At 50.3% G+C, this 25,445-nt stretch overlaps 1 protein-coding gene and 1 pseudogene across 30 annotated transcripts in view; both read right to left on the bottom strand.

Moving 5' to 3' along the window:
• Positions 1 to 25,445, bottom strand: part of AOPEP (aminopeptidase O (putative)) — a 378,597-nt gene that overhangs the window by 154,934 nt on the left and 198,218 nt on the right. For 26 of the 29 annotated variants that reach the window (XR_004443283.1, XR_004443284.1, XR_004443285.1 and 23 more), the window contains exons 6-7: positions 19,893 to 20,082; positions 15,362 to 15,468 (exon numbers count right to left, since the gene is read on the bottom strand). The exons of the other annotated variants lie outside the window; for them this stretch is intronic. Coding sequence is in view for 17 of the 26 variants with exons in the window: in XM_033236603.1 (XP_033092494.1) it covers positions 15,362 to 15,468; positions 19,893 to 20,082 (297 nt within the window). In the remaining 9 variants the exon portion in view is untranslated. The remainder of the gene's footprint in view (positions 1 to 15,361; positions 15,469 to 19,892; positions 20,083 to 25,445) is intronic. 29 annotated transcript variants of the gene reach the window in all.
• Positions 10,440 to 12,604, bottom strand: LOC117098265 (annotated as a pseudogene). Its single transcript, XR_004443292.1, has one exon. The product of XR_004443292.1 is annotated as an L-lactate dehydrogenase B chain-like (transcript).

Here is a 25,445-nt window from a genome sequence, read left to right as displayed (position 1 = left end):
ATTATTATGGATTGGCATATGCACCTCAATAATTTTGTAGGAAATATTTCAGAGTCAAATAGCATGAGAATGAATCAGTGCTACACAGAGCAGCAGTGTGGAAGTATGCATGTATACTGAGAAACTTTCCTTTCCCGATTCACAAGAAAACAGTGGCAGTAATTATCTTTGGGTAAGTGACTACAGAGGTAGTACATGGAATTTTATACTTTTCTAAACTGAATTTTCTTACTATGTGCTTTAATTTTTGAAAACAACCAAAGGTAACTAACTGGTGATTACGAAATGCCTTTTGCTTTTTCATGTTTTTCTATAACAAAAAAAAGACCCTACTAAATGTTATTGCAAAAATGAAATACCAAGGACTGTAAATATGTAATTAGGGGTCTATGGAGAATTCTCTCCCCCTTAGAAAGACCTGAGTGCTGACTAGCCAGGGAATGGTCTGGAAAAATAAAGAGGCAAGGTCATTTGAGTTCAATTATTCAGGACATGCCTGTCATCTTTGCTGTTTAAAAGAGCTGAGAGCTGAGGGTGTCCCTCTAACGGGAAACAAACTGAGTGGGCAGCTCAGGCGGGTGGAGTTGGCCTTTGAAACAGGAAAGGGCAGGGTCCGTGTCTGGCTGGCTGGGAGCTCTAAAGGTTTTCAGAAAATGCTGGCAAAGGTATAGCATCCTCCCATCAGGAGCAGGTAGAAACACTCTTCACAGCTCGCTTGTTAGTGCATGTGGTCCAACTAAAACAACTAGACCGAGAGGAGTGGGTGGGGGTCCCACGTGCCTGAGGGATAGAGGGTGTCGGGCAGGAATGCTGAGACACACAGTGGAGACATTAGGAGAGGCGCAGGCCAATGGTCAGGCGGGAACTCTCGAAGGCCATAAAGGCAAGAACTTTCTTCTGCTCTGGCCTGTGGTGAGATTACGAACAGAGGCCAGAGGCGCTTTACAGAGGCGAATCGCAGGCACACGAGGGTCGCCCTTCAGAGGAGCTGGACTAGACGTAGGTTCCAGAAGGGAAGTCTTAGAAGTGCTGCCCGTTCCATTCTCACCTCTAGCGATTTGTTTGAGCATCTGTTGAACGTTCAGCTTTTTCCTTTTAAGCCTATGCTCCACATGTGTAACCAGGCACTCTTGCACTGTTTTTTTTTTAACATTCTCTTAATTAGTAAAATTAACTTTTTGAACATTCCAGCCAATTACATTTGTCAGTTGGGGAGGGAGGTGTTTCCATGTTCTGGTTGGTAAAGAGACAGGAGCAGATGCCTTGTGTGGTGCCCAGGGACGGGTGGCAGAAGGGATAGGGATGGGCCCAGCTCCGGAGCCTTGCGGACATGAGGGGACGAGCCAGGCTGAGGAAATCAGAACAAGCCAGGAGGGGCAGTGGAGCTGGCTGTGGGGGCTGCGTCCTTGTGCCCTCTGCCACTTGTCTGACAAACCTCTTCCAAGTGCCAGAGGACACAGATGACAGCCTTAAACATGTGTTAACTATTTACCTGAACCGTAGGAAATTGCCCTATTCTATTCTATTCTATTCTATTCTATTCTATTCTATTTTTTGAGATGGAGTCTCACTTTGCTGCCCAGGCTGGACTGCAGTCTTAGCTCACTTCAACCTCTGCCTCTCAGGTTCAAGAAATTCTCATGCCTCAGCCTTCTGAGTAGTAGGATTATAGGCATGCCACCATGCCTGGCTAATTTTTGTATTTAGTGGAGATGGAGTTTCACCATGTTGACCAGGCTGATCTCGAAGTCCTGACCTCAAGTGATCTGCCGGCCTTGGCCTCCCAAAGTGCTAGGATTACAGGCATGAGCCACCGTGCCTGGCCCTGAAAATATTCATTTTAGATCTACCAAAACAGCAATTCTCTGTGATTCACCTTAACATACATGTTCTAAATGGTTTGCATGTATTCCCTGCATTTACTCCTCAGGTCCACCTATAAGGTAGAAACTATTGGGTTATCATCCCTGTTTTACAGCTAAGGGGACTAAAGCTAAGTGTGGTTGAGAACTCTCTCAAGGTCACACAGCAAATGTGTGTAAAGGTTGAGTATTCTTTATCCAAAATATTTGGAACCAGAAGTGTTTCAGACTTCCGATATTTCTGGATTTTGGAATATTTGCATATCTTGGCTTTACACTGTACTATTAGAAGGCTTCTTCTTTTTTTTTTTTTTTTTGACATGAAGTCTCGCTCTGTCACCCAGGCCAGAGTGGCACGATCTCAGCTCACTGCAACCTCCACCTCCCGGGTTCAAGCAATTCTCCTGCCTCAGCCTCCCAAGTAGGTAGGATTACAGGCAGCTGCCACCACACCCGGCTAATTTTTGTATTTTTAGTAGAGATGGGGTTTCACCATATTGGCCAGGCTGGTCTTGACCTCCTGACCTCATGATCCGCCCGCCTCAGCCTCCCAAAGTGCTGGGATTACAGGCGTAAGCCACCACGCCCAGCCTAGAAGCCTTCTTTTTTTTTGATAGCCCGTTTTTGATACCTGCAAATGAATAACTCAGTCAGATCCTTAGGCCAACCAAGGTCTTCTGAACTTATGCCTCTGTACCTCACATAGCCACCTGATTGCATCTGTTCTCCAGACTCTTTCTCTTTGATCACACGTCATCCCAAACGCTGTTCTCTAGACTTTTTCTCTTTGATCACACGTCATCCCAAGCGCTGTTCTCTAGACTCTTTCTCTTTGATCACACGTCGTCCCAAACGCTGTTCTGTAGACTTTTTCTCTTTGATCACACGTCATCCCAAACGCTCTGTTCTCTAGGCTCTTTCTCTTTGATCACACGTCATCCCAAACGTTAGGTAATCTTCCCAGAACTCTACTTGCATTATGTCATTCTTGGAACTTAAAATACCTCACCATTACCCGGAGGATCACATGCGAGTTCTTGAATTTGGCATCTGAGGAGCTCCATGACTTAGTCTAGCCTTGCCTGGCCCACCTTCAGTCTCACCGGTTCTTTTTGTGGCTGTCCTCTCCAGCAAGTCCATTCTCATGTTAATGTCCACATCCACAATCCATTCCTTTTTATGCCTACTAGGCTTTGCTCCTTGAATTCCTCTCCCTCTGCCTCTTCACCAGTCTCAGTGGTGTCCTTTCTTACTATCCCAGCTCACGCCTCACATCCTCTCTGTAGCCCTTTCTAACTAAACCTGTCAACAGTAAATTATCAGTTCTTAAACTCTGCGGATGTAGCCTAGGATTACCTATCTATCTTGTGACCAGTATTTCACCTCTCCAAATAATGTATAAAGAACCTCAGGGACAGAGATCATGTCTACAAGATTCATTTTTTCAACACTTATGGAGCACTAACCCTAACCCTCTCAGTGCCAAGCACTGTGGTGCACTGAGAAACAAGACATAGTCCCTAGGGACAAAAGTCTGAGGGTCAGAAGAGAGAGATGTATTAGGTTGGACCATATGAAATTGTTTTTGGCCGGGCGTGGTGGCTCACACCTGTAATCCCAGCACTTTGGGAGGCAGAGGTGGGCCGATCACGAGGTTGGGAAATCGAGACCATCCTGGCTAACACGGTGAAACCCCATCTCCACTAAAAATACAAAAAATTAGCTGGGTGTGTTGGCACGTGCCTGTAGTCCCAGCTACTCAGGAGGCTGAGGCAGGAGAATCGCTTGAACCCAGGGAGGCAGAAGTTGCAGTGAGCTAAGACCACGCCACTGCACTCCAGACTGGGTGACAGAGCAAGACTCCGTTTCAAAACAGAAATTATTTGTGTAGGGCAAAAATGATCAAATCTTGACAATTTAATGTGGTAAACATAAAGAGAATTATCAAATCATGTAGTCAGAACAGAGAGGGACAGAGAAGAGAGCCTAGGAGCGCAGAGGAGGGACGGCAGCTTACGTTAGGGAAAGGTCTGAGACTTTCTGGGAAGGCAATGCAATCTGCGCTGAGTCACAATGATGAGTCATAATGATATGGAATTATGCAGCAAGGCAAGGATATTCTAAATAGAGACAACATTTTTTAAAGGCATGGAGGTAAGAAAGAGCAGGCAGATGGTATGAGCTATGGCTGAATTGGGTTCCCCCAAATTTATATGTTGGAGCCATATCCCCCGGTACCTCAGAATATGACTGTCTTTGGAGACAGGGCAGTTGAGGGCTTCGAGGGGTGGTTAAATTAAAATGAGGCTGTCAGGGTGGGCCTGTTCCAATGTGACTAGTGTCCTTTAGGAAGAGCAGATTAAGACATTCAGAGGGACAAAAGGGACATGCAGACGCAGAGAAAAGGTCACGTGAGGACACAGCGAGACGGTGGCTGTCACACTGTGGAGTGTGTATTTGGTTTTTGTCCTCGTTTCCCGGCATATAATTCCTAAAATCCTCTGGATCTTCACAATTATGCCTTTGCATGCTAAGGAGTGGATGGGTGGCTGGCAGCCCCTAGGTAGCCTCAGGAGGAGCTGTCACCGGAAGGACCAAGGCAGCATTACAGGCTTGGGACTTGCAGCCCCGCCCCCAATCTCCAGGGAGGGGATGGGGGGAAAGGTCAAGCTGACCACCAAAGGCCCGTGGTGTGATGCATCATGTCTGTAAAACGAAGCCTCCACAAAAACCCAAAAGGACGGCATTGTGAGAGCTTCTGGAGAGTGGGACACAGGGAGGGGCGCACCTGGGGGGGGCCGGGAAGCCTCGCGCCCCGTCCCTCATCCCTCGCCCTCCGCATCTCTCCACCTGCATCCCGTGTCATCTCTTTATAATAAATGAGCAAACGTGTTTCCCTGGGTTTCGGGAGCTGCTCTGGCAAATCCCAATGCACCAGCCGTGGGAACCCAGTTTAGAGCCGCTGGTCAAAAGCACAGGGTGGACAACCTGGGAGAGGTGGAGGGCAGTCGTGGGAATGCGCCCTCACCCCGCGGGATCTGACGCTCTGGACAGTGTCAGAATTCATCGGAACCAGGGGACACCCAGCTGGTGCCCACTACAGAAGTGACTGCTTGCTTGGTGTGTGGGGAAACTTCCCACACATTTGGCCACAGAAGTCTTCTATGTTGATGGCTGTGGGGTGAGAGCAGATGAAAAGCAGTTTGTTTTTTCTGCTCAGTGACTGCAAACCAGGGAGTGAGGGCTCAGAAGAAACCAAATCTGTCAACACCTTGATGTGGGACTCCTGGCCTCCAGACTGTGGGAAGATAAATCTATGCTGGCCTTTGGTAACTTATTATGGCAGCCTGAGCTGACTACCACAGTCGGGGTCTCTGAGCTACCTGGAGGGAGAGGGTAAAGCAAAGAACGACAAGAGATGAGACGGGGGACAGAGGTGATGTGCAGGGACTTGCATGCCACACCAAGGGGCTTGAAGATTTTCCTGCAGGTGAGGGGAAGCTTTTGGAGAGTTTTAGCAAGGAGGTGGCAGAACCATGAGGTTCTTGTAAGGAGAACTCTCTGGTGGCAGCAAGGAAGGGCAAGACCAGAAGTAGAAAACACTCTGGGGCTGCTGGACTGCTACAAGCACGTGGGGAAGAGACAGGGGGTGGTATTAGGGGTGGAGAAGAGGGGTTGAATTGAGGAAATCCTTAGGAGATGAAATTGGCAGCTGTTAGCAATGGCTCCCAGGGGAGGAGTGAAGGAGAGGCAGGAACTGGAGCTCCCAGGCTCAGGCTCTTACCCTGTTGTGGGTGGACCTGTGCCACCAGTTCAACACTACGGGAGGGGAGCAGACGAAGCGAGGTAGAGGGGATGACCAGTACAAGATGCCTGTGGGGTAATCAGGAGAGATGTCAACAGGGAGTTAAGCATTCACACTTGGTCTTTAGAGAGAGTGCAGCTGCCAGTGGAGACTTGGAAGCCTTTGGCTTAAAAGGGGGTAGGGCCAGCCACGCCCACACCCCACCTGTGTGCACGCCAGCCCTTGGCATGCTCTCTGCCACTCTTTGTCAGAGGGTGGCCCTGGGCTTGCCTGAGCCTGTCTTTCCCATGAACATATGCAGCTGGAAGCACCTGGGACTGTACGGTTTTCCAGCCAATCAGATGAGTGCAGGGGCACATGCACCCTGGGGGTCCACTGCCTGGTGGGAACAACTGAGGGTGACCCATGCTTCCTCCAGAGTAACCCTGTGTGACCTGGCCTGATGTCACAGCACCATGGCTTGGTCTCCTCTTCTCACTTCCATTTTCCTTCCCTTTCCACCTCCTGGGAACATATATTAGTCTGTTCCTGAATTGCCATAAATACCTGAGACTGGGTACTTTACAAAGAAAAGAGGTTTAACTGGCTCACGGTTCCGCAGGTTGTACAGGAAGCATGATGCTGGCATCTGCTCAGCTCCTGGGGAGGCCTTAGGAATCTCACAATTATGGCAGAAGGCAAAGGGGAAGCAGGACATCTTACATGGCTGGGGCGGGAGGGAGAGAGTTGGTGGGGGAAGGTGCCACACACTTGTAAACAACCAGAGCTTGTGAGAACTCACGCACGATTGTGACCACAGCACCAAGGGGGATGGTGTTAAACCATGAGAAACCACCTCCCGCCAGGCCCCAGCTCCACCACTGGGGATTACAATCCAACATGAGATTTGGGCAGGGACAGCCAACCTGCATCGGAACAATTCCTCATCAATCTCTGTCCCATATGCCTTGCGTCAGGGTCTGCACCTGGGGAACCCCACCTAAGATGGGGGTTCAGATGAGACCACTCTGGGAGGACACGCAGCTGAGTGTGGAGGCCTGAGGAAGACCAGCTCTGAAGACGCGGGCAGGCAAAGGGCAGACCTTGAAGGAGATGGAGGAGGAATGACAGAGGGGCAAGAAGAGTCAGGCGAGGGACTGCCACAAAAGCCAGTGACAGAAACTTCCAGAAGAGCTGTCAACAGCACCAAACAAAGCAGAGGCGTCTCATAAGATTAAAAATAAAATCTGCTTCCAGAATCTGGTGACTGTCAGGATACAATGAGCCAAGGAAAAAACAGTTTCCCTACACCGGTGAGAGCAGGAAGCAGATTCCAGAGGACTGGCAGTTTTAAGAGCTGTGGGAATGGAGACAAGTGTTTGGCTAATTAGATGAGTGTGCAGCAGTTTAAAGAAGAGATTATCATGGATAGGAGAGGCCGGGCACGGTGGCTCGCCCCTGTGGTCCCAGCTACTCGTGAAGCTGAGGTGACAGGATCACCTGAGCCCAGGAGGCAGAGGTTGCAGTGAGCCGAAGTTGCGCCACTGAACTCCAGCCTGAGCAACAGAGCCAGACTCTGTCTCAAAAAAAAAAGATGGGAGAAGTGTGAGCATAGTTAGCAGAGAGAGGGAGAGGAAAGGGAGGGAGGGCTGAGGACAGAGGACCGTGGGTGGCAACTGAGCCAGGTCCTGGTGGAGGAGGGCCCCAGGTAGCTGGTGCACTGGGCAGGGGCCCCGGGACATTTCCCTTTTGGAGCTTGCCCCACCAAAGCAGATGAAACTGAGATTTTCCTGTCTCCTTACCAGACTCTTCCTCGAAGCCCGCAAGCTTTCAATTTAAAAATAAGATGGTATGAATCAATAAAAATGTAGCTAATTAAATTCAGGTATGAATGTCATATTAAAATAGAAGGATATGGCTGGCTTTCATCAAGAGAATTAAAAAGGACTGCCTGCCCTTCTTGGTAGGCAACAAGACCCCACCCAGGTAATCCCATCAAAAAGAAAGCTCCAAGGTGCTCCAGTGACACACAAAGGTGACTGGACACTTATTCTAGGCTTTCACCACCGTCATGCCTGTGGGTGCCCCCAAAGAACTACTGTCCTCCCTGACAGGACACGGTCCAAAGTGATGAGTGCCTCGTTTTCCCATTCCTCCCTCCCCTTCTTCCTCAAGGGCAGAGGGTTCAATTCTGTGAAACTGTGTCAAGCCACACGCCCTTCTAGCTCTACCCTGAAACTAGCAACTCATCTTTAGCCATATCAAGGCAGACAGGATGTCACTTGGGCATCTGAGAGGTCGGGGTAGATGCGGATGTAGCTGTGTTTACAGAATCAAAAGAAGAACATGGCTGATGGCCTCCATTTTCCCAGCAGAGCAGGAGGCAAGAGAAGGCGGGGGAACAGGAAGGTCTGGAACAAACACTGAAGGCCTGGGAGAAGGGAGCTGGCCCAGGAAGAGTAAAAGGATTTATTCTTGGCCCTGCTAGAGGCTTCCCATCTCGAGAGAGAGGAGCAGCAGAGGAAGGCGACCCGGGGGCTGGAAGCGAGTATATGACTGCACCCAGGGATGCTCCAAGGAGAGCTTTCCCATGAGGCAGGCTGGTGTCCCTGCGGATACACGTGTCCCCACACGCAGGTGGAAAAGACTGCTGTGTTCTTTGGGGATTAGAAATAAAAATTTTGAGCAAAATTTGAGAGGTGAAAACTTCAAGTATATGGAGAAGGTTTACACACAGAAGACTTAATAAAAAAGCGTCTTCCTGCCGGGCGCGGCGGCTCAGCCTGTAGTCCCAGCGCTTCTGGAGGCCCAGGCGGGCAGATCACGAGGTCAGGAGATCGAGACCATCCTGGCTAAAAGGGTGAAACCCCATCTCTATTAAAAACACACACACACAAAAACTAGCTGGGTGCGGTGGCAGGTGCCTGTAGTCCCAGCTACTCGGGAGGCTGGGGCAGGAGAATGGCGTGAACCCGGGAGGTGGAGCTTGTGATGAGCTGAGATCGCGGCACTGCACTGCACCGCAGCCTGGGGGACAGAGCGAGACTCCGTCTCCAAAAAAATAATAATAATAAAAAAATAAAATAAAATAAAATAAAAAAGGCTTCCTAGTTTAAGTGGAATGTACAGTGCTTAGGCATCATACAAATTCACAACGCTTGTGGCACGCAGACTTTATCTTGGCCATGGACAGGGTTACATACTTGGGGTTTTTCCCCGATTATTACGGGATGTTTTTGTGATCAAGGGATGAGGCACTCAGGAGGAAGGTTAGGGAAAGATGCCGGCATTTATCTGGTATTGTCTCAAAGTGGAGGCAGCAGCGAAGATTAAGAGTTCCATAGACTCCTGCCTGTCAGCACCTCCTTAAAGCAATACATTTTAATGTTTTTCTCAGCAGGAGCTTGACTTTAACAATGAATCCAGAAAAAAAGGGAAGACACAATAAATCACAAACGATAAAAACCAACAGAGATTTCTTCTGACCCTGCCACCTTAGCTCTTCCATCCCTGGGGCCTGTCAGAGTGCGCTAACTGAAAGCACTTAGGCAGAAGCTGCCGGAATCCAACTGCACCCTGCAGACAGGAGGCATGGCGAGCCTCTTAGAAGCCCTGTGCATCTCTGGCTAGAGCCACCACTGCTGCACAGGTCAGGAGGGGACCTTGTAGGCAGGGGACGGATGACAGGAGAGAGCTAAGCAGTGGCAGGACAGAAAGGAACACTGAAAGCAGACTTTGCTTGGAGAAGAGTTCTGCCCAGTACCAGAGAGGAGAGGAAGAGTCTGGGAGAGTCCCTGGGGTCTCATGTGTGGAAAAGACATCTTCAATAATTAACAAATGAAAAGTGGCCTGTGATCCCTAACATTTTGAAACTGAGCAAATCGTCTTGCCTCAGAAGCCTGTAGCCACATTACAGGCTATCCAGTCAATGGAGGCTGAGAAGGCCAGGAAAACACAAGAAACCTGAAACGAATGACTTACAAGCAAGTCAATCTCAGACACATCTGAAGCAAAGGAAACACAACAAAGTCAATCTAAGAAACATCTGGGCCGGACACAGTGGCTCACGCCTGTAATCCCAGCACTTTGGGAGGCCGAGGCAGGCAGATCACTTGAGGTCAGGAGTTCGAGACCGGCCTGGCCAACATGGTGAAACCCCGTCTCTACTAAAAATACAAAAATGAGCCAGGCATGGTGGCACCTGCCTATAGTCCCAGCTACTTGGGAGGCTGAGGCAGGAGAATCCCTTGAACCCAGAAGGCAGAGGTTGCAATGAGCAGAGATCATGCCACTGCACTCCAGCCTGGGCAACAGAGCAAGACTGTGTCAAAAAAAAAAAGAAAAGAAAAGCAGAAACATTTGGTGAGACCCGCGACTCAGTGGATGGATGGAAGGCACAAATGGAAAGCTGTTCTTATCAATTACTAAAAGTCATAAGTCATTGCCAAACAAAATTTTAGTTTTTCTCTTCTCACTTTGTTAATGCTCCACTATCTATAACCAAGAGAATGTTGAGTTTTCCTTTTTCTCAGTATCTTTTAAAATAATAAGACACATGATTCATGTGTTAAAAGACAAAAGACGCCTGGACTAAGCATACATTTCACCCTGACCTGTATGTCCTTCCAGAGCCCAAGATACCTGCAGGCTGTTGTTTTGTTTTGTTTTAAATGCAACTAAATGCTCTCTCCGTTCCCTGAAGACAAGAATACGGTATAGGGAAACAGAAGAGTTTCAGTCCTTGGGTTTAAATCCCTGTTCTCTTCTCTATCAGCCAGAGGAGGTTAGACATCTTTTTTTTTTTTTTTCACACTACAATAGTTAATTTTATTTGTTCAAGAGCTCATATTGCAAGCATTAAACCAAGCATAGGCTTTGATTCTGTGAGCCCAAATTCACATATTGAAGAAGATCAAAGCAAACTGCGATCCATGTACACGGATGAAAACTAAAGGCTCAGAGTTAATACCATTGTAGTTTTTAAATTTCTATAGCCTAGAGCCCAGTAGTCACAGGTCTTTTAGGTCCTTCTGGATGTCCCACAGGGTATCTGCACTTTTCTTGAGCTGAGCAACTTCATCATCCTTTAGCTTCTGGTTGATAACGCTGGTTAATCCTCGGGCATTGAGGATACACGGAAGGCTCAGGAAGACTTCATTCTCGATGCCATCCATCCCCTTTACCATTGTTGACACGGGATGAATCCTGGATAGATTTTTCAACATGGATTCAATAAGATCAGCCACACTTAATCCAATAGCCCAGTTGGTATATCCTTTTAGCTTGATGACTTCATAGGCACTTTCAACCACCATCTTATGCACTTCCTTCCACTTTTCACTATCATTGTCAGTTCCCATTTCTGGATTCAATTCCTAGAGAGAAACACCTGCCACATTCACGCCACTCCACACAGCCACACTTGAGTCGCCATGTTCCCCCAAAATCCACCCATGGCAGCTGCTGGGATGAATGCCAAGTTTTTCAGCCATAAGGTAGCAAAATCTAGCAGAATCCAGATTACATCCACTTCCAATCACGCGGTGTTTGGGTAATCCACTTAGTTTCCAGGTAACATATGTAAGAATGTCCACTGGGTTGGAAACCACACTTATGATGCAATCAGGACTGTACTTGACAATCTGAGGAATAATGAATTTGAAGACATTAACATTTCTCTGCACCAGATTGAGTCGACTCTCCCCTTCTTGCTGACGGACTCCTGCAGTTACCAATCTTAGAATTGGCAGTCACAGAATAATCTTTATCTGCCACAATTTTAGGCGTCTGAAGAAATAAGCTCCCATGCTGCAGATCCATCATTTCTCCTTTAAGCTTATCTTCCAAAACATCCACAAGAGCAAGTTCATCAGCCAGAGACTTTCCCAGAATGCTGATAGCACACGCCATACCAACTTGTCCAACACCCACTACAGTGATCTTCTTGTTTGGGACTGTTGCCTCTTCTTCCGCAACTGGTGCAATGAGTTTTTCCTTAAGAGTTGCCATTTTGCACAGGAGAGGGAAGGCGCTGGAGACCTCTGTAACAGCAGCAGTGCGGAGAAGACAATGTGAGCCGGAGGTTAGACATCTTATTCAGTCTTTCTGAGCCTTGGGCCATTGAAGTGGAGACTGTTAACCTGCCAGCAGGAGAGGTGAGGAAGGACTGGCCACAGAGGCAGAGGGAACGCAAGGAGAGTAAGATACACAGAAGCCGGGGGAGAAAGTGCTTTAAGGAGAAAGCATTTTTAGGAGAGAGTGGTCAGACATGTTGAACAATGTGGCAAAGAGAAGTTTCCACTGCGTCCAGTAACATGTGGAAACCTGTTGAGACATAAACTCAGACTTTTACATTGTTCTGGTCCATCATTTCAAGACCATGGGGCATCTTGAAAGAAAAAACAAGATAGCATCTCTGATTGTTTTTAAGGGACTTCTTTCCCAAGGTCTCGTTGAAAACAAAATCTGAGAACACATTTTTACAAGTCTGGTTCTTCCTTTTACTTTCAATAATTTCCAGGTTCTCTGAGTCCATTTAAGGGAGAATTCTAGGGGATGGGAGTAAACGAGACTTAGACTATATAATTCAGGGCAGGTTCGGAAACATTTCCTCCTCATTGTAAGTGCATCTGATAACAGTATTTTCCTTACTGATGTGCAATAAGCCTTTCAAATGCAGTCAATTCATGGTTAGCCTAAATTTAGGCAAACAAAATTTCTGAATACTAAGACAAAGAAAAGCAAATGCCGTAAAAAGCCGTCTAGCACAAAGGTCTAAAAATACTAGATTGTTCTCCCAGCTCCACACACAAAGGAAAAGATCTTGGCCATCAGAAGCTGGGGTGACTCAGGCTCCAGGGAAGCCAGAGATGAGGCCCTCCTCGTGTGTGAACCGACTTCCCAGGGTGCGGTCTGACTGGCTTACAAGTTGGAAACACAGTTCATCAAAACTCATCTTCATTATGATACTTCTACCCCCCACTGAAGGACTATGGTTATGCAGAACCAAGGGGATCAAAGGGACTTAGAGACGTGGAGAATGGAGATGACCTCTTAGGTGGAGGGCCTGAGCCTTTGCGGGGTGAAGGGATCTGCACAGTGAGGTGGCTCAGTAAGGCACAGTAAGCATGCTCCTGGGCGCCCTACCTGAAAGCAAACCCCTCTGGCCCTCACGTTCCTCTGCTGCCTTTCCAGTTCTGCTTCCTGGGCCAGCACAACCCCTCTCACAGAGCCTACAGTCACCAGCCCCACTTCCTGTCCACTGCAGCCTGGCTTCCTTCTCCACCAGCCTTGTAGTCCCACTTCTCTCTCTTTCACTCCTCTTCATCCCCCAGGCAGCTTCCAGCATCAGCCACTCCCACCTGCTTGCCTCAGCTTCTTTTCTGGCTTCCATGGCCCCGGTGCCCTGATTTTCTCTGGGGAAACACTTAACGGTTTCCCTAGATCCCTCTGTTGGCCCCCCTCTTCCTCCTGACCTCTTCTCTCAGTCTCCTCTCTCCCTGGGATTTCACTGTGTTCAAGATTTAAGGGGTTTTATAGGCTGAATGTTCCAGTCTCTCCAGTGAGCTCCTGACCTGCAGTCTCCAAAGTTCATCCTATTGAATATCTGTTGGTCATCACAAACTTAACACATGCAAAGCTGGAAACTTCACTTTCCTTCCAAGCTCCTCCCCACGTCTTTACCATCACATACATGGGATCACCATCTACCCAACTGTTCAGCTCAAAAAAACCTCCAAGTCATTCTGGATACATTCATTTTCCTCTTCTCCACATTCAATCAACCAAGGCCTGCTGGTTCCATGGCCAAAACACATTCCAAATGGGTCTGCGTCTTGCCTCTGTCACCGGCACCCCAGGGCCTCTCGCATGGACGACTGCAAGGCTGCAACCGTTCTGCTGGCTTTCCGTGGGCTGCCTGTGGTGCTCTCCACACAGCAGCACCGCACAAACACTGAGCGGATCACACCACCTGCCTGCTGAAGGTCCTGGAGCAGCTTCTGAGAACCTGGAGAAAGGCTCGTGTGACCTGGCTCCTGCCTGCCTCTCTTGCCCCGGCCCTCAGTCCCCTTTCCAGCCACACTGCCCTTCCTTCTATCCCTAAGGCACACTAAGGCTTTTCCCACCTCAGCCAGGCTACGTACAAGGCAGCTCATTTTCAGAGAGAAATTCCCCACCTCCTGATGTGCCACCCTCCAGTCAGTATGGACATCAATGAGCGGTCCGCTCACCGCGCTGCACACCACCTGTGACCGGCCAGTACATGCAGCGATGTCCCTGCTAAGTGGAAGCTCCATGAGAGTAGGGGCCGTGTCCACGGTGGCCACAGGGGCAGCTGTCCTGCCTGGCTCAGTCAGCATTGGCCGAGGGAACAGATGCTGGAACAGTGGCTTTGAGGCAGGAACACAGGTCTCCTGGCTCCTGGCCCGCTCCACTTCCCTCCACTAGATCTGCCTTTCCGAAACAATGGATGAGTCAACTTGGGAGGCCGCCTTAGCGTGCAAGCGCAGGGGACTTTGCCGTGGGAAGGGTGCAGCTTGCCACACCCGACGCTCTGCAGTGCTGCACAGGAGTCCCAGCCAGCTCTCCCCCTGGGGTGCATTTGAGTTAGGCTTCAGTCACAGGCGAAGTGCGGATGTTCGTTTAAAAACAAACCAAAAAGCAGAACCATCCAAGGCAGGCTTCTGCCCGGGAAGGTACTCTCAGCACTTTGGGAGGCCAAGGTGGGAAGATCATCTGAGGTCCAGGAGTTTAAGACCAGCCCAGCCAACATGGTGAAACCTCATCTCTACTAAAAATACAAAAATAAATAAATAAATAGCTGAGCGTGATGGTGGGCGCCTGTAATCCCAGCCACTCGGGAGGCTGAGGCAGGAGAATCACTTGAATTTAGGAGTTGGAGTGAGCAGAGATCCGCCACTGCACTCCAGCCCGGGTGACAGAGTGAGACACCATCTTAAAAAAAAGGGGCGAGGAGAGGAGCAGTTCCTGGATGGCCATCCCTCCCCACCTGTTTGATGCCAGATTCCAAGCATCTGACTCTAGTCAAGAGGAGGGGCGGACGGAGGCTTCTGTTGCCACAGCAACCGCAGGGCTCGCGGAGCCTAGGCACCAGGTTTCAGACAACCATTTCGCAAAGAAAAGGAGCGAAGCAGAGAAGGACACACGTGGAAAAACGGCACGAAATAATCCTGCACATGCCACAAGCCACAGTCCACAAACAAAACTCAGGAGCTGGCCATGGAATCCTACTGCACGGGGGGCACCAGAGGCTCCCTGCTGGGCTGCGGTGGACACAAAAGGGCCCATGGACACACACATCTGTGACCACTGAACACTTAGGAATCAATATTTTCCTAAAGATTTTTTTTCCCCTTTGGCTTTATAGGGTTACTGTCTGCCAGGCTGCCAAACCCCAGCCCCGTCCGCAGCCACCACATCAAGTGACTATTAGAACTTCACACGGAGGATCTGACCCCCGGAAATGGCCTCATGCTAGTTTTTTCCTAAACAGTCACCAGGAAAATGTCGGAAGGCAAATCAAAACACGCACCCTGAAAGACTTAGAACGTGACCCTCCCACCTGGGGGGACGAGAAGCCCGCCCGGCTTGATTTAAAAAGGAAACCCAGCAGATGTCATCAGTTGGCAGGGAGATGTCTTGAAGGAAAGAAGGCGGGGAATGAGAGGGGCTGCGGGTCACAGTGCAGTTTTACCTTAACACCTGCATCTCCTCGGGGGAGCTCTGCATCTCATCCTGGAGGCGACGCCAGCGCAGGCAGGCCCTCAGTTCCTGCTGCTCCCGGGCCTCGTGGGGGGTCAGCTGCTCAGACACAGACACAGACACACATGCACAAAACACCGTCACTGTTGTGGTCCCGGTGAAATGGCTCGCTTGGTTTCAATGGGGGACAACGTAGCCTGCCCCCTGCTCTCCCCCTGCTTCCATCAGAACCCTAAAGGCCACCGGAGCCTCTTAGTGCCTAAAACAGCAAACCAACCGCGCAGGCTCGCTTGTGCTGCTGGCAGTGGAGCCGGCCTGCTGTTCGGCAGAGGTCACCTGGTTCGCGAACCCACCCGTCCCACCAACACACACCTGGTCTGGACAGAGTGGGCTTCCCTTGTGGCCATTTCCACTTGGATCTGTCCTCTTTTCCTGCTTTGTCTTTCTGCACAGGAGGGAAGGCCCCACCGTTCCCCTCGGATGTTCCCCAGCCCTCAATTTTGCTAAGGACCGTTTCCAGCGGGGCCTGCTAATGCAACCCAGATGGTTCTGTGTGCACATAACTAGAAGTGCTGCCTGGACTCATTCTGGGGGAGGGGAGGCCATCACACTCTGCCCTACTGAGTCAGAACCAGCTGCTGTCCCTGGTGTGCTCACTGGGCCACATGGCCTGGACCTCTGTGAGGGAGGGCGGGCAGCAGAGCACCCACCGGGGAGGGAAGACGTCTATCCACGGTGTTTCTGGAAATCAAACGTTCCTGATAATTCCTTCAACAGATATTTACTGAGTCTCTGCCAGGCCCTGGGGACAACAGAGACAGGGCCTGGGGGAGCAGCCAGGGGAGGGAGCGATGGCAGGAAAACTAACATCAGAGAGCGGGTGACGGGAGAGGTGATGGGAGAACCCAGATGCCCCCTTGCCCACCAGGGCTTCCTGAGGAGGGGGTGTTGACAGCGCTGGTGCTCAGGGAAGCAGGAGTTGGCCGGGGAGGAGGGATTTCGGGAAGAGGGAAAGCACTTGCAAGGCACGTCGGGCCAGGCAAGGATGTGATGTGCTTAGAGAATGGCAAGGCATATGTCAGACCCAGTGCAGACGACCGTGCTGGGAGGGAGTGAGGCGCAGGGAAGCTGGCCGAGGCCGGATGATCCTCAGACCCCATGTGCCTGCAGACGACCGTGCTGGGAGGGAGTGAGGCGCAGGGAAGCTGGCCCAGGCCGGATGATCCTCAGACCCAGTGCGGACGACCGTGCTGGGAGGGAGTGAGGCGCAGGGAAGCTGGCCGAGGCCGGATGATCCTCAGACCCCATGTGCCTGCTGTTATGGACTAAACTGTGTCTCTGCAAAATATACGTGTTGAAGGCCTTACCCCAGTGTGACTGTATTTGGAGACAGGGCCTTCAAGGAGGTCATTAAGGTTAAGTAAGTCATGAGTGGGGCCCTAATCCGACAGGGCTGGTGTTCTTCTAAGCAGAGGAAGAGCTAACAGAGTGTTCTTTCTCTCTGCAGGCACAGAGGAAAGGCCATGTGAGAACGCAGAGAAAGAGCAGCTTGTGGCCGTCTGCAAGCAAGGAAGAGTGAGGGACCTCACCAAAAACCAACCCTCTGGGCACCTTGGTCTTGGACTTCCAGCCTCCAGAACCGTGAGAAATAAACGTCTGTTGCTTAAGTCACCCAGTCTCTGGTATTTATTACAGCAGTCCAAGCACACTAATATGTCTGTGAAGGCATTTAGACTTTCTCCAGGTGGATGACAAGTTACACCATCCAACCTTGCGACTGACTCAATTCACAAATCCCTGCGGATGCCTCTCTGAGTGGATGGTGGTCTCCACCTCCTTGGGATTTCACACGTCCCCGCACCCCACCCCAGCCCTGCCATGCTTTCTACTGCTCAGTACTACAGGGCACAGTCTCCCAGGCAGCAAAGTGACCCCGGTGACCCCTGTCACCCTGTATCCTCATCCCTGGTCTCTGGTGGGGCCTGCTGGCCAAGAGCAGCCCAGGAGGTGGCACACCCACCCCTGCCCCACAGGGTGCTCCCCCACTCCCTGGATGGTCTGAGGCAGGCACTCGCCACGGCCAGCAACAACTCAGTCTCGCCACTGAAGGGAGAGGTCAGCCTGGCGGACGTGCTCTGGAAACGTTTCAGACTTTGTGCTGGAATCTAGAATGGCCATTTTGCCTCAGGGGTGTTCATGTTTTCGCATCTTGAAGAGTTACTGCACAGACCTCCAAGGATGACGAGCGGGCTGACCCCTATCATGTTAAAGGAAAGGAGCAACAGAGAAAGCTCAGCTCCTGCTGTCCCTTTAGGCTCACAACAGAAGCCAGCGGCTCCACAAAGGCTTTCTGGGCCCGCCCAGGCCTGTCCTCTCCTACCTCGGAATTCTGACGATATTTAGTGTTTACTTCTCTTTGCAAACTTATCAGTCAAAAGGCAGGACCAAGCCAGCAGACTAAGGAGTGACCTCCTAGAAGTCTAGGCAGAGGGAAGGCTAAGGAGGAGCACTCTGGGGATGCAGGAGATCAAAGCCGGAGGTGTCATGATCAGACGCCTGGAACGCATGACAACTCCAGGACCAGCTCAGATCGGATCGTCTCAGAAGGGAGGCACTCCAGGGAAGAGATGGTGACAGAGGTACATTCACATTAAACCCCTGCTGAGTGCCTGTGTGTAAGGCGGAGAGAAGCACAAGGAGGATGGGAACAGGTATTTCTTGCACACTCTCCACGTGTCAGGCACGGTGCTAAGCTCATTCACACCTGATCCCATTCACCCTGCAAGCTTCGGCATTCTAATATCCATTCTACAAATGGGGAAATGGAGGTTTGGGGAGGTACCTAACCGACCTACACTCACAGAGCCGGTGAACGGCAGAGCCAGGACTGGAAGTCAGTCTTCCTGACTCAGAGCCCAGAGCCTTTTCTGTGTCTATCTTGTGGCCTCTCCTCACAGGACTCCATGTGGCAGCAGACACTGATGAGAACACTGCTGGGTCCATGGCCAGGGTAAGAAAAGCAAGACCCAGCTCCAATTTGAAGCAGTCATAGTCCAGGTATGAGGATAAGGAAATGACATAGTAGAAGGAAAAGAAAACAGAACAGTAAGTTTAAAAAGGTAAGTACCACGTATCGTGAGAACGCACAGTGTATAGGAGGGCAGTGCTGAATTGTGAGTCGGGTAATCAGTCTGGGCTATCTAGAGAAGGTGACCTCCAGCTGGTTAGTGAAAAATAAATAAGATTTCAACAGACAAAGGACCTTGAACAGTATCATGCAGGTATGCACAAACCCGGGAATTTTGGAAAATGCCAAATAGCACAGTGTATAAGGGACAAGGATGACAGGGGAAAAAGAGTGACCCAAATATTAGGAAGTTGAGGCTGGACATGGTGGCTCATGCCTGTAATCCCAGCACTTTGGGAGGCCAAGGTGGGCAGATCACGAGGTCAGGAGTTTGAGACCATCCTGGCCAATATGGTGAAACTCTGTCTCTACTAAAAATACAAAAATTAGCCAGGTGTGGTGGCATGTGCCTGTCATCCCAGCTACTCAGGAGGCTGAGGCAGAAGAATCGCTTGAACCCAGGAGGTGGAGGTTGCAGTGAGCCAAGATCGCGCCACTGCACTCCAGCCTGGGCGACAGAGCAAGACTCTGTCTAAAAAAATAAATAAAATAAAATAAAATAAATAAATTAGGAACTTGAAAGTAAGCACAAGGCAGTTCAGCTGCTTATTATCCTCATTAGAACTGATGGCCAATGCTTTAAGGTAGAGGCTGCAAACTGGGAGCGTGTGCAGCAGGTCTGGCTTCTGGGTATGTTTGTCTTGCATGGTAATTTTTAAATTAGTAAACTTCACATAAAAGTCCAGAATTATAAATTACCTTAAAAAACTAATAGTGTAAGTTATATTGAGCCCTCCTCCCTTCACCATGACAACTGGTTAGAGCTGAGTAGCAGCTGTCAGTCTGCCACAGTCCTCACCATTCCCTAATCTATATCACCCCTGCTTCATTCTTCATTCATTACTTGTGAGCAGACATCTGAGATGATTCTGGATTTACGTTTTAACCTCTTTATTTAAAACACACACACACACACACACAACGCACACACACGTCACCACAATCAGAACCACAAAGAAGTGCTTGAGTATGCCATAGCACGACCTTTCTTCACATCTCTGCTCAAATATCTCCTTACCAGAACGGCCTTCTCTTGCTGCCTTCTACAAGAGGACCCACTGCCCCTCTCTGGGGCTCATTTCTCTTCACAGAAAGAGCTGACCGGCCTCCCACACTTGACCCGTTGCTGATCCACTTGTCTACTCTCTCTCCCACCTCTAGATTTCACATCCTGTGGGGAGTGGGGGCTTCCCTCTCTTGTTTATGCAGCCATCTCCCCAGCAAAGTCTGTGCCTAGTGCACAGTAGGCCCTCAGTCCACAGCTGTTGGGTGAGCAAATGACCAGAAACGGAATTTGACTCTGGGGAGTGGGATGCTTAGGGTCACCTTAACCCACCTGCTGTGCTGCAGCCCAAAACACATCCTCCAAGTGAGAGGCAAAGCCTTCGCTCAGCCACTCCTCCGTCCAGTCGCGGGCCCCGAGGGCTAGGCCAAACCAGGCGTGGGCAATTTCGTGGCAGAGGCGGGTCCCACAGAGATGGCTCCCTCCTGTCAAGATGCTCTGAGAGAGGAACATGATGTGTGGGCTGTGGAGGGTGGGGGAGAAAATGTACAGAGTCTTGTTAGAGCCTGTCCTCCCGGCCATCCCATGGGGCAGCTTTCCTAGCCTGGCGAGCCTGTTATTATCATGTGCGTGCTAGATCATGACTGATAGGCTTGTGGCTTAGATGCTTTCAGACATAAATAAAGCGGCAGTTTAGGTTTCTGGCTGCAGTTCAGGTGGCCGTTTCTGCCAAGCAGTTTTCTCCATCATGAAACGGCTATTACCTGTAATAAGTAACCTGCACCAAAGTTTTACACTCAAAAAAAAAAAAAATTACAAGGCAGTAGAAGCATTTCCTCTGAAATCTGGACTGTAAAAGAAGAGCAGGTGTGACAGTGTGAAGCTTATGCCGTCAGGAGAGAGATCAAAGAAGACCCTTCAGCCAAAAATCTGAGCAGCTTACAGACAAATTGAGACGTCGCACAGAAGGACAGAAAAAGCCAAGAAGAATGGAGCAAAAAATGTTCCATTCTGCACCGGGCCGGCTCTGATGTTAACATACCAGCAGCTGCTGGGGATGGCTGAGGGTTCCAGGAGGCCCGAATAAAGGCCGAGCCTATGTAAGGCCAAGCTTTTCCGTCGTATCTGCAAGAGCTTATAGACTCACACGACAGAACAAAATTATGCTGAGAGAGAGAAAGAAGGCAGGGAGTTATCCCACCCAGGTGTGCAAACGGCCCCAGGACTGGCACCAGACAGGGAGATTTAGCTAATCTCATTTTCCATACCTTGTGTTAAAACCCAAAATACCACCATTAAAACTGCATAGATGACATGGGAAAGGGGGAGCTGACGAAAGAGGCCCATCAGATACCTTCCACGCCTCCTCCTTCAGCAATTATCCTTTTTCCAGCACTTGTTTACAGTCTTCCTAATGAAGAATTTGCCCTTAAAAACTCTCTCCTCCTTCAGTTGAACAAAAACAGTTGCGAAACCTTCCAAACTGGGAAACTGTACACACCGGTTCCTCCCTTCAAAAGTCATTTGTTTGCTATCATGTCAGCTCGGCACAAGCCAAGACGGCTCGCCGGTTTTTCTTCCACTCCCACAGCCACCAGTGGAGAAATCCCACCTCGAGTTCCCTCACACAACATCACCCATGCAGCTCAGAGCTCAACTGCAATCATGAGAGTCACGTCTGCCAAAACAGACAGCTTTCATGTGAAGTCATAACAGGGCAGGCGTGCCAACGAAAAAGCGTCTGCCAGGCGCTCGAAGAGGACACCAGAAACCCCAGAAATGACCAGTGGAGTTGGGGCACTCAGGACAAAGGGGTGCGATGCAACAGGCACCAACAGTATTGCTCAGAGCACTAACCAGGGGGAAAAAAACAAGGAAGGAAGGAAGAAGCTGAGAGACACAGGAACTCAACTCCCCTAACTGAGAAAGTCACCCCGTCGAGAAGACAAACTGTGCAACCTGGCATTTTCCAGTAAATGGCTCTGGCATGTGCAATGCTACAAAGAAAAGCCACAGAAATGTACCAAGTAAATAACATTCCAGACATACTGCTGGCAGCAGTTCACCCTTTGGGCTAAAACAAAACAGAAGTAACTTCAGGCCTTATAAAGAGGCTGGAGGGCAAGCCTGCGTGGGCAGGGCCTGCAGCCAGAGGGACAGACGCGCACGTCCTTCCAGAGACTGGAGGGCGGACTCCGGCCCGGAAGCTTCTGCGCGCGGACGACGGCGAAACCGCTCCGAGACTTCCTGGAGAACAGGCCTCCACTGTCCGGGGACCTGCCTGCTCTTCTGTGCCGGCGCGGAAGCCTCTCCAGGCCCCGCTTATGCAGATAGAAAAGCCTGCGAGGGCCGGAAGGCAGGCACAGGAGCAGCCGTGTGGGGGGCGGCACTTGTTTCTCCCACCCTCTCATTTTTCCCCTCGAGCAGTCCTTGCTGTCTGCACCAGACTTCCCTCCCCACCCTTCCGTGTTCCGGAGACGCCACCCTGGCCTCAGTCCATCTTGTGGGCCTTGGGACAGGCCCAGCGTGGCCGGAATTCCACCTCAACTTCCCCTTTGCCACCCTCAATCCTTTCTTCTGAGTCGGGGGTCAGTGTATTTCCCACCGTCCTCTGCGGGAGGCCGAGCCGGAACGTCCCGAACATCCTCCGGCTCAGGAGGACGGGCGTTAACCACAGAAACACCGCGCTGTCTGGAAAACATGACCTTCTCCCTGAAGAGCGACTTTCCGGCTGGAACCTGAATCCAAAGCCTCCCGGGCCCGTCTGGCCTCTGGGGTTGGGTTTGACTTACTGGATACTCTGGGGCTATTTCCCTAGGAAGGAAAAGGCTTCTTTTTAAAAGTAAACCAAACACGTGGAGTGAGGTTTTGACAACCTTTCTTACAGGCTGCTGACAAAATTCTGACATAAAAGGACCAACAGAATATTCTTTCAAGGAGAATTTCCTTCCCTCCCTCGGATCCTAAATGTCTGAATTTCTCATGTTAAGTAGATTTAACCTCTTATCTTTTTTTAGACTGCTTTTTTTTCAACGGTGAGTGAAGAGAAGTAATTTTCTTTAGCTCACTTCAAGGAATAATGTTAAGTATTTCTTTCCCAACAGATAATCTATCTCATGCCCACCCTTGAAATGGACCTGTAGAACACTGCACTCCTACCTCAGCCTCGACTCACCGGCCCAGCCCCGCTCCTCCTCATCCCTGCACCCAGCCCGGCTCCTCCTCATCCCTGCACCCAGCCCGGCTCCTCCTCATCCCTGCCTTCTTGGAACTGTGCTCAGGGTCCAAGCCGGCCTGCCGGTGATCAGTCTTCCCCCTGACAAGGTTCACTGGAAAATTGTTTCTTTTTCTTCCCCTGGAAGAGTCGGTGTCAAATGCCTCTACAAATGCCAGACTGTCGATTCATCACCATTACAGAGAATGGAAGATAATCACTTCAATGACATCTTCATCCTAAAAACGTTTCTTTCATGGTTTTTTGTTGTTGTTGTTTTTTTAATCACAGAGTGTACTATTTTTCCCAAATAAGAGATGGGAAGGAAAGTGATATTTCAAATCTCAAAAAGCACAAGCCCTCTCGCTTCTGTTCCCCACCATAAATTCTTCTTGGCTCCAGGTGGTGGAGGAGAAGGAGGTGGCAGGAGGAGTGGCTTGCAGCCACACTTCCATGTCGTCACTCTTCCCCAGGAGACCACCTCTGGGGCCGCCTCCGCCACAGAGGCCAAGCGTATTGCACGTCTGCCGCCTTGCCCCTCGAGATTAAAAATATCATGTCTGGTCTGAAAACACTTTCTCAAGGCTGTTCCTGAACCCTACCTACCCACCCAGATTAGAAGGCTGCGTCTGTTAATCTAAAACATGTTTCTAGCAGAGGAGGAAGGAGTGCCTTCATTACTCCCAGGAGCTGCTCCCATCCTTCGGGAGGAATTCAATTTGGAGCGGAAATGGAGAATTTCATCAGATCTTAAGTAGGAGCTGGTGTTTGATTTATTTGTGCTTTCTCCGTGGAGCCCTGACCAGCATGGCCCATCTTGCTGTGGATGGAACAACCCAGCACTCAGCGGCCCCGCGAGATGCTGCTGCCACAGCAGGTTCCAGCAGGCTGCAGGGGTGGAAGGAACCCAGAGGACAGGCAATTGCTTGCTGTTAAGGACAAGAAGAGCCCCCAGGTCACCCCTCCCATTTTACGGGAGCAGATCCCAATTCCCCTCATAGACAGCAAGTTTACATTTTTGTTTTGAGACGGAGTTTCGCTCCTGTTGCCCAGGCTGGAGTGCAATGGCGCAATCTGGGCTCACCACAACCTCAGCCACCCAGGTTCAAGCGATTCTGCTGCCTCAGAGTAGCTGGGATTACAGGCATGAGCCACCACGCCCGGCTAATTTTGTATTTTTAGTAGAGTCAGGGTTTCTCCACATTGGTCAGGCTGGTCTCAAACTCCCTACCTCAGGTGATCCGCCTGCCTCAGCCTCCCAAAGTGCTGGGGTTACAGGCATGAGCCACTGCACCCGGCCGCAAGTTTACTTTTCACACAGATCCTCGGGAGGCATCATGCAGACTTACATTTATCAAGCTGGTACTTCTCATGGACTCAACGCTTTTCACACTTTCTTTTTTTTTTTTTTTTTTTTTTTTTGAGACGGAGTCTCGCTCTGTCGCCCGGCTGGACTGCAGTGGCCGGATCTCAGCTCACTGCAAGCTCCGCCTCCCGGGTTTACGCCATTCTCCTGCCTCAGCCTCCCGAGTAGCTGGGACTACAGGCGCCAGCCACCTCGCCCGGCTAGCTTTTTGTATTTTTTAGTAGAGACGGGGTTTCACCGTGTTAGCCAGGATAGTCTCGAACTCCTGACCTCGTGATCCGCCCGTCTCGGCCTCCCAAAGTGCTGGGATTACAGGCTTGAGCCACTGCGCCCGGCCGCTTTTCACAATTTCAACATGTGCAGGCCAATATCTCATGATAGAGATGAAAGAAGACGCGAGAGAGAGGAGAACCAGGCTTCTAGCCCTCTCAAGTCCAGCGGGATAGTTCTAAGGGTCTTATAATCACAAGCAGCAGCTTCTGCTTGTGTGACTTCATTACTTGCTAATTTAAACTGGACAACTGAAATGTAGACTTGTAGTAGTCTGGGCCCATCTGAAAGGGAGACAAACGGCCTCTCCGCCCCCTGAGGTTCCTAGCCTGTCTCCTCTTTCCTTCATCAGGTGTGTGAAGTGATGTGTGTCAACACTCTCACCTACGCGTTGACAAGCCCAACAACACTCAGCCCCTGCCCCTATTTCTAAACGCAATCCCTTAGTCCCTCTCTCCTGGATGCAGCCTAATGTAGGAGATGCTTCTGCAGTCCTGAAGCCAAAGTTGGGGGGTGGCCCAGACAGTTTGGCGGGACCCTCCTTCCCACTGGCCCTGAGACTGCGTGGGAGGGAATCTGCGTCTTCCGCTTTCCTCATCTGGCACCCACCCGACTGCAGTGTGTAATCTTTAAACGGGAGGCTGAGGAGATAGACAGCAAACTTGCTACGTCTGATCAGTGTGTAAGGGGATCTGGGTTTGAAAGAAAGGCTTAAGGTTAGTAGAAGTGTTTTCTAAAACATTCTGAAAAACTTTGGGAGGCCGAGGTGGGTGGATCACAAGGTCAGGAGTTCGAGACCAGCCTGGCCAACATAGCGAAACCCTATCTACACTAAAAATATAAACAATTAGCCAGGTGTGGTGGCGGGTGCCTATAATCCCAGCTACTAGGTGGCTGAAGCAGGAGAATGGCTTGAACCTGGGAGGCAGAGGTTACAGGGAGCCGAGGCTGCGCCACTGCACTCCAGCCCACGCGACGGTGCGAGACGCCGACTCGACAGCAACAAAAAATTAAAATTAAAACAATTTTTAAAAAT

The sequence above is a fragment of the Trachypithecus francoisi genome, unplaced genomic scaffold (genome assembly GCF_009764315.1).
Source record: "Trachypithecus francoisi isolate TF-2019V2 unplaced genomic scaffold, Tfra_2.0 Lachesis_group16, whole genome shotgun sequence".
Classification (NCBI taxonomy): Eukaryota; Metazoa; Chordata; class Mammalia; order Primates; family Cercopithecidae; genus Trachypithecus; species Trachypithecus francoisi.
This window is presented reverse-complemented; position numbering and strand designations above follow the sequence as displayed.